This window comes from Oncorhynchus keta, chromosome 4 (genome assembly GCF_023373465.1).
Source record: "Oncorhynchus keta strain PuntledgeMale-10-30-2019 chromosome 4, Oket_V2, whole genome shotgun sequence".
In the NCBI taxonomy this organism is placed as follows: domain Eukaryota; kingdom Metazoa; phylum Chordata; class Actinopteri; order Salmoniformes; family Salmonidae; genus Oncorhynchus; species Oncorhynchus keta.
The window spans coordinates 12,229,737-12,243,031 of record NC_068424.1 but is presented as its reverse complement, the minus strand read 5'-3'; the positions used below and the strand labels follow the sequence as shown (position 1 = coordinate 12,243,031).

The following is a 13,295-nucleotide window of genomic DNA, read 5'->3' as shown; positions in this document are numbered from 1 at the left end:
CCATGTATGTTTAATGACAGGCAGTGATTTGCTTTTTCAACAAAAGGACATTTTATTCAGTCAACAGATACACACTGACATTAAATCTACAATACTTTACAATGGAGGTCTGCAATGAGCAAACTCAGTAGGCGAGCTTGAACTTGCGGTCGTAGGTCCCAGCTTTGATCTGCTCCTCCTTCTTGTCCTGCAGACGGGGGGTTAAATGAGGTTACGATGGCAACAGAGAGAAAGCATTGTCACCTAAGCCAGGGTTTCCCAGACTAATTTCTGCCCCTAGCACTACACAGCTGTTTTAAATAATCAAAGCTTGATAATAAGTTATTCGACTTAGCTGTGTCGTGCTTAGCTAAAACCAAAAAGACTGTTTGGGAAGCCCTGCTCTAAGCAACCTCTTGGTGGCGTGTTTATAATATGAACTAATGTCTCGTGAATAAATACAGGGTTGTTTTTCTTCCTCGCAGTGGAGAAATAGCAGAGAAATTACAGCACAGTGTGAGCCTCAGTACCCAGGTCTGTGACAGCTCTCTGATTCAGAGAGAGGCTCTTAATAACAATGGTGGTGCCATTGTAACGGATGTGAAACAGTTAGCGGTTCAATCGGTGACGTCACTTGCTCTGAGACCTTGAAGTAGTAGTTCCCCTTGCTCTGCAAGAGCCGTGGCTTTTGTGGAGCAATGGGTAACGATGCGTCGTGGGTGACTTGTTGTGTGCAGAGGGTCCCTGGTTCGCGCCCGGGTATGGGCGAGGGGACGGTCTAAAGTTATACTGTTACACCATGTAGACTGTCACAAAGAATGGTGAGTAGAAGATGAACTTAGAACACATGCTAGGCTTCTCCCGGACTTAAATATTTGGCAGAAATCTTGAAACTATTATGGAGTCAGACAAAGCTTCAAAGTGTATTTGCTTCCAATAATGCAAAAATGATTTCACCATGTCGATGAGCTAAGATGAATTTACTGGCTCTGTCTGAGGGCTCATACTCCAATCACTTCAGCATTAGACAGCAAATGTGTCTGTTCAATGGATGACCTTAGTGGGCAGTCTGGTGGCCCTGTACAAGTTTGCCTTCATAATATAGGTAGGAACACTTTCCTAATATTGAGTTGCTTACGTTTAAGTCATGTTTAAAAATTTAAAAAACCTGAGTGGTAGATTTTTTTTGTATTTTGACTCAAAGTGATCTTGACTTGGTATAAAGGCTAGGGTGGATTTGAAACAGACTCCTAATGTCAGGGAACACGTAGGATAAGGGTTGGTGTCATCTCATCCATACCCTGTCCGTCTTCAGAACGTAGTACAGGACGAAGAGGGGAACCACTCCAAAGAGCCCACCTAGCAGCGACGTCTTCTTGGTGGCTCTGAAGTGGTTGTAGGGGTTGGTGCGTGCATACACCCAGCGTGTCAAGGCAGGGTCTTCCTGTAAGCACAAAAAACAGCATGTCAATAATGATGGCCATTCTCTGAGAGTGGGTGCCAGTCTTAATGCAGTCAATTACTATCGTGGCAAAAACGGTTGAATTCAGAAACAGTCATGTTCCCCCAGAATACAATTAACTGAATAGAACAATGCATCACACATGAGTTTAAATAGCAAACTTATTCCGAAATAGTAACATCAAGGTCACATCAACAAAAGTAACATTAGTTAGCAAACACCATCAATAGCATTACCCCTGGGTGAACTGGGGGTCTGACATTCGCAAGCTAGCTAGCGTTAGCATGTTAGCTCACTCTACTTACAATAAGCTCTTTTCTGTGCGGGTTGTTTAGTTGCATCTGATATTGTCTCTTCAGCTGGGCCCTTAAACCAGCCCTCTCCTCCTCGGCACGTCTCTGGTCCAGCGAAAGGTTGAAATATTCAGCTGGGTCCAACGTTTTTGGCCGAGTGGCCAAGGGCGCTTCGCGGTAATCCGCCATGTTTGTGAGTAGAGACCAATGACCGTAGAGACAGACAACGAGATTAGATAACCACAAAGTATCGCGTTCTCTTCCAGCAGCAGAGTTTTCCTCCGTCAGTGGAGCCTTGTCTGGCAGCGAAACAATTCATTCAGCCCAATTTAATGCCTTTAAAAAAAACATAGCTGATATGGCTGACTTGCTTAAATAAATGTGGTTTCTATTGACAATTGAGATGTACAAACTATGGTATAAGGGGATGACAAGCAGATAAGACAATCCGTAACTTCGATGAAGACATTCATGAGCGAGCTAGGACGGACATAGTCAATATAACTATTTGTTTAGCACTTTTGAAATGTACAGCAGCAGAATTCAAACATGTGCCTTTCTTAGTGTTCTCCCTGTACACCAAGTCAGAACTGTAGGATAAATAAAGGGTGCATATAAGTGGACAATGAAAGCTCTTACAAAATGTGATGATTACATTTCTCTAAAACAGGTCATAGGCTACATGTATAAATATATCCCTGGCATATTACATCATTTATGCAGCAGCATACAAGTCATTTTTGGACTCACCTTGTTGTGCTGTGCTCACTTGAACAGGAAGGTGGCTTTGCAGTCCTTTTTGGGCAAATTTTGTCATCAAAGTTTGGCATTCTCTGGATTTATGGTGCTTTCAAGACAACTGTGAACTTGGGGATAAAAAACAAGGTTGAATCATATTGACGTCATTGATCTTCAGGCCGAATCTCAAATAAAGAGGCCCAAGTTCCCGACTTACAATTCCTAGATGGATGACCGTTCAAAACACATTTCCCAGTTGGAGCTAATTTTTTCTCCAGAATTGCCAGTTGTCTTGAACTCACTGAAGTCAAGTTTTTGCAGTTACGAGTTAGCAATTGTTTTGAGTGTGGCACAAATCATGCTTCATTGACAGCATGGCCAATGTTAAATGTTTACCATTTTAAACTTGTTAAAGAGACACTTAATCCCAGATTTTGGACCACACAGCCCCTCCATTGAATAGCAGGCTAGTGATTTCTTTACAATGCTTGTAGTTAGCCACTTGTCATCGATTCCTTCCAAACCACTCATTGTTGAATTTGCAACTTGTTGTGTAATGTTTATGTCCGATGAGCACCGATACATTTGATCTATAATTTCTCTTCATTATTTATCTTCATATGACAAGGATTAAAAAGGATTTGCCAGAAGATTGTAATAATATAATAATAATATATATAATAATAATATATGCCAATCAAGATTGTCACCTTGATTCATGGTGATGTCTGCTAGCTAAGATTTTGAAAGTATGATGTTGACATGATCAGTCCAATCAAAGCTACTGTAGATATAACATAACAAGCCAGGCTGAAACACCTGCATTCTGGAGCTGCCTTACTCAAGAAAGCAAAAAGAGACCATGTTTGTATGTGGCTTTAGTAACTCAATTACTATTATTATTTTTTTTTTACATTGTTTGCAAATTGATATGTGACATGTATTAATACCAAAATAACATGCAAAACAGGTAAGTCCCACCCGAAGAGGTCAATGACTTTCCACCCAACTTCCTTATCAGCATGGGCATATCCAAAACGATGAACTGCTTTCAAACGGAGTGGAATGAGATGGTGCACAAATGTCTGTTTAATGCAGAGGATGTGGGGCTAGTTCCAGATGTGTACACTCAAAACCATTTCATTACAGCGAGATGAAAAACACAGACAAACAGCCTCAGCAGCGGGACAAGCTCCAAAAAGCCTGAGATTTCCACCGTCTCCAGTACAGGTGAGTGGGTCAGGAGAAGAAAAGACTGAAGATATTAGAAAGATGAAGACACAAGGTAAGATGTGATGAATACCCTGCTCACCCTTTATGTATCAAGGCATTTTATATCCCTAATAGTAACTCAAACTACTAAATGTATGATAAAGTTACTGTTTACTTTTTTCACAATAAAACATCTCTTGGCCCACAACCTGCTTGTCAGCTACCTGGCTCTACACCCAAGCAAACTAGTGGTTGCCTCGGCTGGTGACGACCAGCTCTGGAGGCTTCCTGAAGGAGAGCTGATTTCAACAGGCCAGGGCACAGCGACGGCTCTCTGGGGCTAACTGCCACCCTGACTGGGCTAAGCTAGGGGCCACTGGTGGGACTCCAGGTTCCAGATATGGGACCTTTCTGAGGGCCGCTGTGTGCTGACCCCAGAGAGCCACTTGGGGCTGCTCCTTCCATTCCGGAGGAGACTTTGTGGCCTCCTGCTCCCTTAATGACACAGTTAAGGTTTGTTTGGAAATAAATATTTCCTGTTCTTCCACCAAACTTGGCACACACATGCTGTGTTGAGGTAATGTGTTCCATCATATTTGTAGACATGATTATCCATATTATAAAGGTGTGGGACCTGCAGAGTGAGAGGTGCCGCTACACAGCCACACTGGTTCTATCAACAGTGTAGTTCCTCCCCTAGCCTGTCCACCTCCTTGGCCAAAGACTGTCCTTGTGGGACACCCGGACCGCCACGCGCCTAGACATTCTATGGCTTCCGCAGCTCCATCAACCACATCTCACTCAGCCCCACTGGTGACCTCGTACTGCAATTCCCATGACTCTGTCATGCTGTGTGATGTCAACAGATGTGTTCACTATGGAGACTGGGATGCAGCCTAGCAACTGGATGGCTTTCTGCCCCGTCAGGCCGGATGCTGGCAGTCGTTGGGTACGAGGTGAGGGTGGTAGATTGGACGTGACCGCAAGTGGCGCGTGTGCCGAAGCACGAGGACCTGGTGCAGTGTTTTTTTGTACCACAAGGGGGGACCAACAGTCAAGGGCATCTGACAGACGTGTATTGTCATGATGGATAAGATTCATAAGAGTTTTCTTAAAAGTTGCAATGCATCTTATGCTTAAGTGTGTATTTCTATAAATTCAGTGAACAGGCAAGCATACACCAAAAACACTAGCACACACCTGTAATAGATCAACAACATGGTTGAGTTTTAGGATTTATTGGAAACAAAGGAATCCAACGATACGAAAGTCTTGAGTGCTGTTTTATATTAGGAAGTGAACAGAGGGTAAACACAAACATCCGGGGGTCTGACAGCTCTCACATCAGGCCCAGCTTATACTCCATCATGATGTGGGGCTCACCCACCATCTCACTTTGGGATGGGTCTGCAGGGAGATGGACACAAAATAGTGCTAAGTTCACATTAGTTTAACTTCTTTCTGCTGTTGTCTCGTCTGTATACAGTGTCTCTTACCGTTGAGGATGTCCTCAAAGCTGATGCTCTCATCGTTCCCTTTGAGAGTGTCCAGGGCCAGGTGTGAGCTTTGCAGGAACGGAAGGCGCTGGATCTGAGAAGGGAGAGAGAGAAGGGACAGGGAAAGTGGTAAGGGATAAGTGGGAAAGTTGCTTATTGCATTTTCACCATCACTATTCTTTGTTTTCAATGAAGATCAGAGAGACATGTGTGTCTACCTGTCTGGCTGCCCTGTACTCCATCTGCAGTTTCAGGGGAGCGTGGAGGCCCTGGATGTTTCTGAGGTTGGAGAAGTTCATCTTGTCCTGGTTCAGCTGAAACTGCAAGGGAGAGTACAAAAGTCAATGTTGGAGCTAAAGTAGCATTAGTGTTTTATTCAAGAAAAGTTGTATGAGACCTGAAGACTTGTATTAACTCCCAGAACATATACCTAGCCTTTAGCTCAGAACAGCGTATTGTGTCACTCACATTCTTTTCTGACAGCTCCAGCGCATGGCTGGGGAGCAGCTCATTTTTCACACTGCTGAACCTGAGAGAGAGTTCAACTATCAGTTATGTCTCACAAACTGTTATATAGTTAACGTTACATACTTTGAGTTGAATGAGTGTCCAGCAGAGACAGTTCTCTCACCCGCTCCTGAGTGTGTCCTGGACGCCATAAGCCCCAACCTGTTGACCCATGCCCGTCACCGGGACACTGTCCTTAAGCTGTGATCGTAGTCCACGAGTATTCTGGAGACGAACAAAATAACAACCCAGTTAGCATTATAGTAGAGGCATGATGACTAACGTTACCTACTAGCTAACACTTTAGTGCATCCCAAACAGCTGAGAACTGCTACTTAACTACCTAGCTGGCACGAAGCAAAGGATAGGCAAGATTATTAGCGCTAGTTTAGATGAATTAACCCAACAAAAACTGACACAAACAAACACAAATAGCTAGCTAGAGCTAACGTTGGACATCATCGCTACTAATAACGCGCTAACTTTATCTAGTTCACCGGCATGAGTGACTAATCAAAATCCAAACATCTCTACAAATACAGCAAGCAATACATTAATACAACCCCACGATTCATTGGTATTTCGTATAGACAACATAGCTATCTATCAACTATACATTTTACACATTTAATGTATGAATAAAACAACAAATGTTAGTAATTTGATAGCTACCATTGTCCCTGTGATGCGGCTGTTTCCACTTTTAGTACAAAACTTCCGTTCAGGGTCGCGTTAGTATGACGTCACTTATTTTTCTTCTTCTATGATGTCATGGCGGTCCGCAAACACACGTTAAAAGTGCATGCCGCCACCTACTGTGCTGGAATTTACGATCAACCATGATCTGTCCTATTATGTCCTACCATGAAAATACAATTCAAAACCAAATAAATTCCTAACTTCTACCACATCCTCCCCAACCCCATTAAACTTGATCTATATCATGCTGAAACAATCCACCCATAGGATTGTTCAGCATGTCAATAACCATTTCAACAGTAACATCTGTTAACCCCAATATCTCTTCTCCACAATAACCTTCAACCTGGCATTTCTGCTTTCCACAACCCGTACTGTCGTACTGACAACCTTACAAATAAAAGCTAGAAAGTCAACTTTATTGACTGTCGAGGTGTCCTTTGGCACTGCACATTTATGAGCGCAAGATTTCTGAACAGGCCTCGGCCATCAGAAGCACCAGCCGACAGTAGGTCCACTTACTACAGGTATGTCCATGTAAGCTCCATCAGTCCACACTGTAGTTCTACTAACCTATTTTACGGCCTCTGCATATGATACATCATGACTGATCCTATATCTCTGAGCCTCTCTCTATACCAAATGCTCAATGTGACAGATAGTGAGGTCCATAAGGGTTAGTTCACTAGAACTCAATGTAGCAGATAGTGAGGTCCATAAGGGCTAGTTCACTAGAACTCAATGTAGCAGATAGTGAGGTCCATAAGGGTTAGTTCACTAGAACTCAATGTAGCAGATTGTGAGGTCCAGAAGGGTTAGTTCACTAGAACTCAATGTAGCAGATTGTGAGGTCCAGAAGGGTTAGTTCACTAGAACTCAATGTAGCAGATTGTGAGGTCCATAAGGGTTAGTTCACTAGAACTCAATGTAGCAGATTGTGAGGTCCATAAGGGTTAGTTCACTAGAACTCAATGTAGCAGATAGTGAGGTCCATAAGGGTTAGTTCACTAGAACTCAATGTAGCAGATAGTGAGGTCCATAAGGGCTAGTTCACTAGAACTCAATGTAGCAGATAGTGAGGTCCATAAGGGTTAGTTCACTAGAACTCAATGTAGCAGATTGTGAGGTCCAGAAGGGTTAGTTCACTAGAACTCAATGTAGCAGATTGTGAGGTCCAGAAGGGTTAGTTCACTAGAACTCAATGTAGCAGATTGTGAGGTCCATAAGGGTTAGTTCACTAGAACTCAATGTAGCAGATTGTGAGGTCCATAAGGGTTAGTTCACTAGAACTCAATGTAGCAGATTGTGAGGTTCATAAGGGTTAGTTCACTAGAACTCAATGTAGCAGATAGTGAGGTCCATAAGGGTTATTTCATTAGAACTCAATGTAGCAGATTGTGAGGTCCATAAGGGTTAGTTCACTAGAACTCAATGTAGCAGATAGTGAGGTCCAGAAGGGTTAGTTCACTAGAACTCAGAACTCAATGTAGCAGATTGTGAGGTCCAGAAGGGTTAGTTCACTAGAACTCGTTAACGTACTAGGAATAGTCAGTGTCTCTACCTCGGAACTGCAGCCCGATTTCTCTCTCTCACACGCACACACACACACACACACACACACACACACACACACACACACACTGCAGAAACTTGGGTCACTCTGTTTTAATTAATATAAAATATGGGTCCATAAGTGTTGAACATCCTAAATATTTTCAGAAAATAAAGCTCAAGCACCAATGAGATAAAACAACATTTGTGTGTTACAAAAATTGCATAGTTTATTTACAAAAAAAAGTAAATTTACAAAAAAACCACACTGCAATTTGACATACCAGGCATCAAGCAGAAATGGACTTGAAAAAGAAAAATTATTTTGATGCCCATCAATATTACAAATTTACAGTATCATATTTATGCTCATATATATTATGTTAACTAATGGAGACTTATCTCCCTCACCAACTTCAAACATCTGCTATCTGAGCAGCTAACCGATCGCTGCAGCTGTAAATAGTCTATCGGTAAATAGCCCACCCATTTTTACCTACCTCATCCCCATACTGTTTTTATTTATTTACTTTTCTGCTCTTTTGCACACCAATATCTCTACCTGTACATGACCATCTGATCATGTATCACTCCAGTGTTAATCTGAAAAATTGTAATTATTCTCCTACCTCCTCATGCCTTTTGCACACAATGTTTATAGACTCTCTTTTTGTTATTGACTTGTTAATTGTTTACTCCATGTGTAACTCTGTGTTGTCTGTTCACACTGCTATGCTTTATCTTGGCCAGGTCGCAGTTGCAAATGAGAACTTGTTCTCAACGAGCCTACCTGGTTAAATAAAAGGTGAAATAAAAAAAATAAAAAAATAAAATAGCAAAGAAAAGTTTTGGAATTGGCCTCATCAAGACCACATTAAACCTGTTTGACATGATACCCTTTTAGATTTATAATTTTAGAATGTCAGTGTACTAGGTAGTACACAGTGCAGGTTTGAATCATGACCAGAGGGACCGTCTAAGCACCAAATTATCCTAGATAGATTTTAAACAACAATATTCTGCAGTTCTGGTGAGAACTGGCTAAATGTTTCACAACCTCATCCATGTTGAGAGAGTCTGTCCTCCTTCACTCAACACTGAGGATTCAGAGGTGACTTAACCTGTCGTCAACCATGGTTGTCCTCAGGTGGGTTTTAATCCGTTTTAAGGCTGATAAGCTCCTCCCACAAGAAGCACTGCTGATTGGTGTAACAACAGAAATCTTACAAAGTGGAAATAGGAAGACATCTTTATAAGGTTCTAGAAACACAACAAAGTCAAGGAGAGTAGACGGTCTGTCCCTTCCACTGTTCTCTCTCCTATCAAGAAGCCGCCTGGTTTGATGAACCTCATGTTTGAGGTCCTCTAAATCTGACTCAAAGGTCTGAGTGAAGGCAAACAGAGGCTCCTCATTAAGGAATGTTGTACTGTTTGGGTTGAGAGACTGGACCCCTTATCTCGCATTTATTCTTTGAAAAACGCCTCAGCAGCTCAGCTGTGAGACCGTCAAGCACCCGATAAAAGATAGCTCTTTGGAAGCTCTCACCATCCCGTTGGTCACTATTTTTCTGTCCCCCAGTGCTCATCATCAATGAGTTGTGAAATCTTGTTTTAAAAAAAGCTTGTTTTAGGCTGTCTTTTACACACTTTTTGTACACTTATTTCACAGAGCTCTGCCATCTCTTCAACCTCTTTCCATAGTAACCCTCACTTCTGTAGTCCTGTAATGTGTCTGTAAGGGCACCTACGAGAGCCACAGCCCTTGCTAGGTCAAGAGAGCTTGATTGGAGCATGTCAGAGAGACATTTGGCATCACCAAGCACTTTACAAAAGGTAACTAAAAGCCCTATGAGATGTAAATCTATCTGAGAAAGAAGGCCCCTTGTCTCCACTGATCTATCACCACTATTTTCAAGTGTGATGTCCTGTAGCACTCTCAGAACTGCTGGTAGCCTGTCCTTCACATTACGGCATGCCATGTATCTGCCTGCCCACCGTAAGTCTCCGTACTTCCCTGGGCTGCTGCTGTGGATACAGCTCTTTCTGAACTGCAAGCCACTTGAGATGAACGTACGAGCCAGATACAAAGTTAGAAAGCTTCTGCAGGAGAGCAGAAAAAGTGAACTGCCTCAGGCACTGATTTTACAGCCTCGACAAAAAAACTAAATTCAAACAATGTGCATTACGGTGCACGTAAAATGCAAATCTTGCACTGTTTTCAATCCGTGCAGACACACCAGAATGTTTTCTGCTCATGACGGATGCAGTGTCATAGCCTTGCCGCACAAGATTATTTCTGTAGTCCAGAACATGTTTTTCAAGGCAATCGATTATAATTTGTGTGAGACCTGCTGCATCTAAGCTTTCAGCTGACTGAAAGTGTAAAAAACATTTCGTGGATGGCCTCGTTGTAATAGTACCTCAACTAAAAGACATTTGTTATTTTTTCTTTAAATCTTTGGTTTCATCTCAATTAGACTAAAAACTTCCCTTTCTTTTACTTTCTGACCTCTCTGCTCATCAGACTCCCGATGACCTCTCTGCTCATCAGACTCCCGATGACCTAATATAATAATATAATATATGCCATTTAGCAGACGCTTTTATCCAAAGCGACTTACAGTCATGTGTGCATACATTCTATGTATGGGTGGTCCTGGGGATCGAACCCACTACCCTGGCGTTACAAGCACCATGCTCTACCAACTGAGCTACAGGACCACCCAGACTCCCGATGACCTCTCTGCTCATCAGACTCCCGATGACCTCTCTGCTCATCAGACTCCCGATGACCTCTCTGCTCATCAGACTCCCGATGACCTCTCTGCTCATCAGACTCCCGATGACCTCTCTGCTCATCAGACTCCCGATGACCTCTCTGCTCATCAGACTCCCGATGACCTCTCTGCTCATCAGACTCCCGATGACCTCTCTGCTCATCAGACTCCCGATGACCTCTCTGCTCATCAGACTCCCGATGACCTCTCTGCTCATCAGACTCCCGATGACCTCTCTGCTCATCAGACTCCCGATGACCTCTCTGCTCATCAGACTCCCGATGACCTCTCTGCTCATCAGACTCCCGATGACCTCTCTGCTCATCAGACTCCCGATGACCTCTCTGCTCATCAGACTCCCGATGACCTCTCTGCTCATCAGACTCCCGATGACCTCTCTGCTCATCAGACTCCCGATGACCTCTCTGCTCATCAGACTCCCGATGACCTCTCTGCTCATCAGACTCCCGATGACCTCTCTGCTCATCAGACTCCGATGACCTCTCTGCTCATCAGACTCCCGATGACCTCTCTGCTCATCAGACTTCCGATGACCTCTCTGCTCATCAGACTCCCGATGACCTCTCTGCTCATCAGACTCCCGATGACCTCTCTGCTCATCAGACTCCCGATGACCTCTCTGCTCATCAGACTCCCGATGACCTCTCTGCTCATCAGACTCCCGATGACCTCTCTGCACAATATTTTGAGTGGCAGTTAATAGGAGAACAACTGTTATAATGTAATATACAGTTTTCCTCCACTTTCTTTTTCCGCTCGCCATTTCTGACATCTAACATTGATGAGTTGCTGTCAATAGCCCTTTAATGCTGATTCCAAGCATACATAGCATTGATATGATGCTCTGCCTTTGAATGGAGCTTAAACCCAGAATCTTTAAACCGTGCCCTTTTCCAGTTACAAAACCCTGACTGTGATGTGAAGGCAGATTCAGGTGTATTAGGCAGAGAAACATGACTGTGATGTGAAGGCAGATTCAGGTGTATTAGGCAGAGAAACATGACTGTGATGTGAAGGCAGATTCAGGTGTATTAGGCAGAGAAACATAACTGTGATGTGAAGGCAGATGCAGGTGTATTAGGCAGAGAAACATGACTGTGATGTGAAGGCAGATTCAGGTGTATTAGGCAGAGAAACATGACTGTGATGTGAAGGCAGATTCAGGTGTATTAGGCAGAGAAACATGACTGTGATGTGAAGGCAGATTCAGGTGTATTAGGCAGAGAAACATGACTGTGATGTGAAGGCAGATTCAGGTGTATTGGACAGAGAAACATGACTGTGATGTGAAGGCAGATTCAGGTGTATTAGGCAGAGAAACATGACTGTGATGTGAAGGCAGATTCAGGTGTATTAGGCAGAGAAACATGACTGTGATGTGAAGGCAGATTCAGATGTATTAGGCAGAGAAACATGACTGTGATGTGAAGGCAGATTCAGGTGTATTAGGCAGAGAAACATGACTGTGATGTGAAGGCAGATTCAGGTGTATTAGGCAGAGAAACATGACTGTGATGTGAAGGCAGATTCAGGTGTATTGAACAGAGAAACATGACTGTGATGTGAAGGCAGATTCAGGTGTATTAGGCAGAGAAACATGACTGTGATGTGAAGGCAGATTCAGGTGTATTGAACAGAGAAACATGACTGTGATGTGAAGGCAGATTCAGGTGTATTAGGCAGAGAAACATGACTGTGATGTGAAGGCAGATTCAGGTGTATTGAACAGAGAAACATGACTGTGATGTGAAGGCAGATTCAGGTGTATTAGGCAGAGAAACATGACTGTGATGTGAAGGCAGATTCAGGTGTATTGAACAGAGAAACATGACTGTGATGTGAAGGCAGATTCAGGTGTATTAGGCAGAGAAACATGACTGTGATGTGAAGGCAGATTCAGGTGTATTGAACAGAGAAACATGACTGTGATGTGAAGGCAGATTCAGGTGTATTAGGCAGAGAAACCTGACTGTGATGTGAAGGCAGATTCAGGTGTATTGGGCAGAGAAACATGACTGTGATGTGAAGGCAGATTCAGGTGTATTGAACAGAGAAACATGACTGTGATGTGAAGGCAGATTCAGGTGTATTGAACAGAGAAACATGACTGTGATGTGAAGGCAGATTCAGGTGTACTGGGCAGAGAAACATGACTGTGATGTGAAGGCAGATTCAGGTGTACTGGACAGAGAAACATGACTGTGATGTGAAGGCATATTCAGGTGTATTGAACAGAGAAACATGACTGTGATGTGAAGGCAGATTCAGGTGTATTAGGCAGAGAAACATGACTGTGATGTGAAGGCAGATTCAGGTGTATTGAACAGAGAAACATGACTGTGATGTGAAGGCAGATTCAGGTGTATTAGGCAGAGAAACATGACTGTGATGTGAAGGCAGATTCAGGTGTATTGAACAGAGAAACATGACTGTGATGTGAAGGCAGATTCAGGTGTATTAGGCAGAGAAACATGACTGTGATGTGAAGGCAGATTCAGGTGTATTGAACAGAGAAACATGACTGTGATGTGAAGGCAGATTACGGTGTATTGGGCAGAGA

General features: G+C 43.1%; 3 protein-coding genes, 1 long non-coding RNA gene and 1 other non-coding gene across 20 annotated transcripts; 1 reads left to right on the top strand and 4 right to left on the bottom strand.

The window, feature by feature from the left end:
• Window positions 1-27: 27 nt before the first annotated feature.
• Window positions 28-2,027, bottom strand: LOC118376921 (NADH dehydrogenase [ubiquinone] 1 beta subcomplex subunit 4-like). Its single transcript, XM_035763732.2, has 3 exons — window positions 1,747-2,027; window positions 1,280-1,423; window positions 28-187 (listed from the first exon to the last, which is right to left on the bottom strand). Exons 1-3 carry the CDS (start codon window positions 1,921-1,923, stop codon window positions 125-127), a joined length of 384 nt encoding a protein of 127 aa, XP_035619625.1. The 5' UTR covers window positions 1,924-2,027; the 3' UTR covers window positions 28-124.
• A 2,860-nt stretch (window positions 2,028-4,887) lies between these two features.
• On the bottom strand, window positions 4,888-6,515 carry LOC118376924 (proteasome maturation protein-like). Its single transcript, XM_035763736.2, has 6 exons — window positions 6,360-6,515; window positions 5,812-5,912; window positions 5,649-5,709; window positions 5,399-5,500; window positions 5,181-5,274; window positions 4,888-5,091 (listed from the first exon to the last, which is right to left on the bottom strand). Exons 1-6 carry the CDS (start codon window positions 6,360-6,362, stop codon window positions 5,024-5,026), a joined length of 429 nt encoding a protein of 142 aa, XP_035619629.1. The 5' UTR covers window positions 6,363-6,515; the 3' UTR covers window positions 4,888-5,023.
• Window positions 6,516-8,154: 1,639 nt separating this feature from the next.
• Window positions 8,155-11,746, bottom strand: LOC127917106 (uncharacterized). Of its 13 annotated transcripts, none has more exons than XM_052500519.1 (3): window positions 11,243-11,746; window positions 10,812-11,189; window positions 8,155-10,500 (listed from the first exon to the last, which is right to left on the bottom strand). In XM_052500519.1, exons 1-3 carry the CDS (start codon window positions 11,387-11,389, stop codon window positions 10,435-10,437), a joined length of 591 nt encoding a protein of 196 aa, XP_052356479.1. In that variant the 5' UTR covers window positions 11,390-11,746; the 3' UTR covers window positions 8,155-10,434. The 13 variants fall into 13 exon arrangements, with proteins under 13 accessions (XP_052356479.1, XP_052356477.1, XP_052356472.1 ...); XM_052500517.1 differs by having other exon boundaries at window positions 10,785-11,189; window positions 11,243-11,745; XM_052500512.1 differs by having other exon boundaries at window positions 10,758-11,189; window positions 11,243-11,744.
• On the bottom strand, window positions 10,586-10,661 carry trnat-ugu (transfer RNA threonine (anticodon UGU)). The gene has a single exon. It is a non-coding gene; the product is annotated as a tRNA-Thr (tRNA).
• A 77-nt stretch (window positions 11,747-11,823) lies between the features above and the next one.
• On the top strand, window positions 11,824-13,234 carry LOC127917164 (uncharacterized). 4 transcript variants are annotated; one of them, XR_008096982.1, is made up of 5 exons: window positions 11,824-11,991; window positions 12,176-12,635; window positions 12,728-12,911; window positions 13,004-13,095; window positions 13,142-13,234. It is a non-coding gene; the product is annotated as an uncharacterized LOC127917164 (long non-coding RNA). The 4 variants fall into 4 exon arrangements; XR_008096981.1 differs by lacking the exon at window positions 13,004-13,095 and having other exon boundaries at window positions 12,728-12,865; XR_008096983.1 differs by having other exon boundaries at window positions 12,176-12,543; window positions 12,728-12,865; window positions 13,050-13,142.
• The last annotated feature ends 61 nt before the right edge of the window (window positions 13,235-13,295 follow it).

Bases quoted from the DNA above. Each gene is read 5' to 3' on its own strand.
- LOC127917106 (XM_052500472.1), bottom strand. From the start codon at position 11,389: ATGAGCAGAGAGGTCATCGGGAGTCTGATGAGCAGAGAGGTCATCGGG. The intron at 11,190-11,242 runs GTCATCGGGAGT...ATGAGCAGAGAG, and splicing joins GAAGTCTGATGAGCAGAGAG to GTCATCGGGAGTCTGATGAG. The intron at 10,501-10,676 runs GTCATCGGGAGT...TTATTATATTAG, and splicing joins GGAGTCTGATGAGCAGAGAG to GTCATCGGGAGTCTGATGAG.
- LOC118376924 (XM_035763736.2), bottom strand. The intron at 5,501-5,648 runs GTGAGTGACACA...TCTCCCTTGCAG, and splicing joins TGGAGCTGTCAGAAAAGAAT to TTTCAGCTGAACCAGGACAA. The intron at 5,092-5,180 runs GTAAGAGACACT...ATCTCCCTGCAG, and splicing joins CTTTGAGGACATCCTCAACG to ACCCATCCCAAAGTGAGATG.
- LOC118376921 (XM_035763732.2), bottom strand. From the start codon at position 1,923: ATGGCGGATTACCGCGAAGCGCCCTTGGCCACTCGGCCAAAAACGTTG. The intron at 1,424-1,746 runs GTAAGTAGAGTG...TTGTGCTTACAG, and splicing joins CGCACAGAAAAGAGCTTATT to GAAGACCCTGCCTTGACACG. The intron at 188-1,279 runs GTATGGATGAGA...CCCCGTCTGCAG, and splicing joins ACGTTCTGAAGACGGACAGG to GACAAGAAGGAGGAGCAGAT.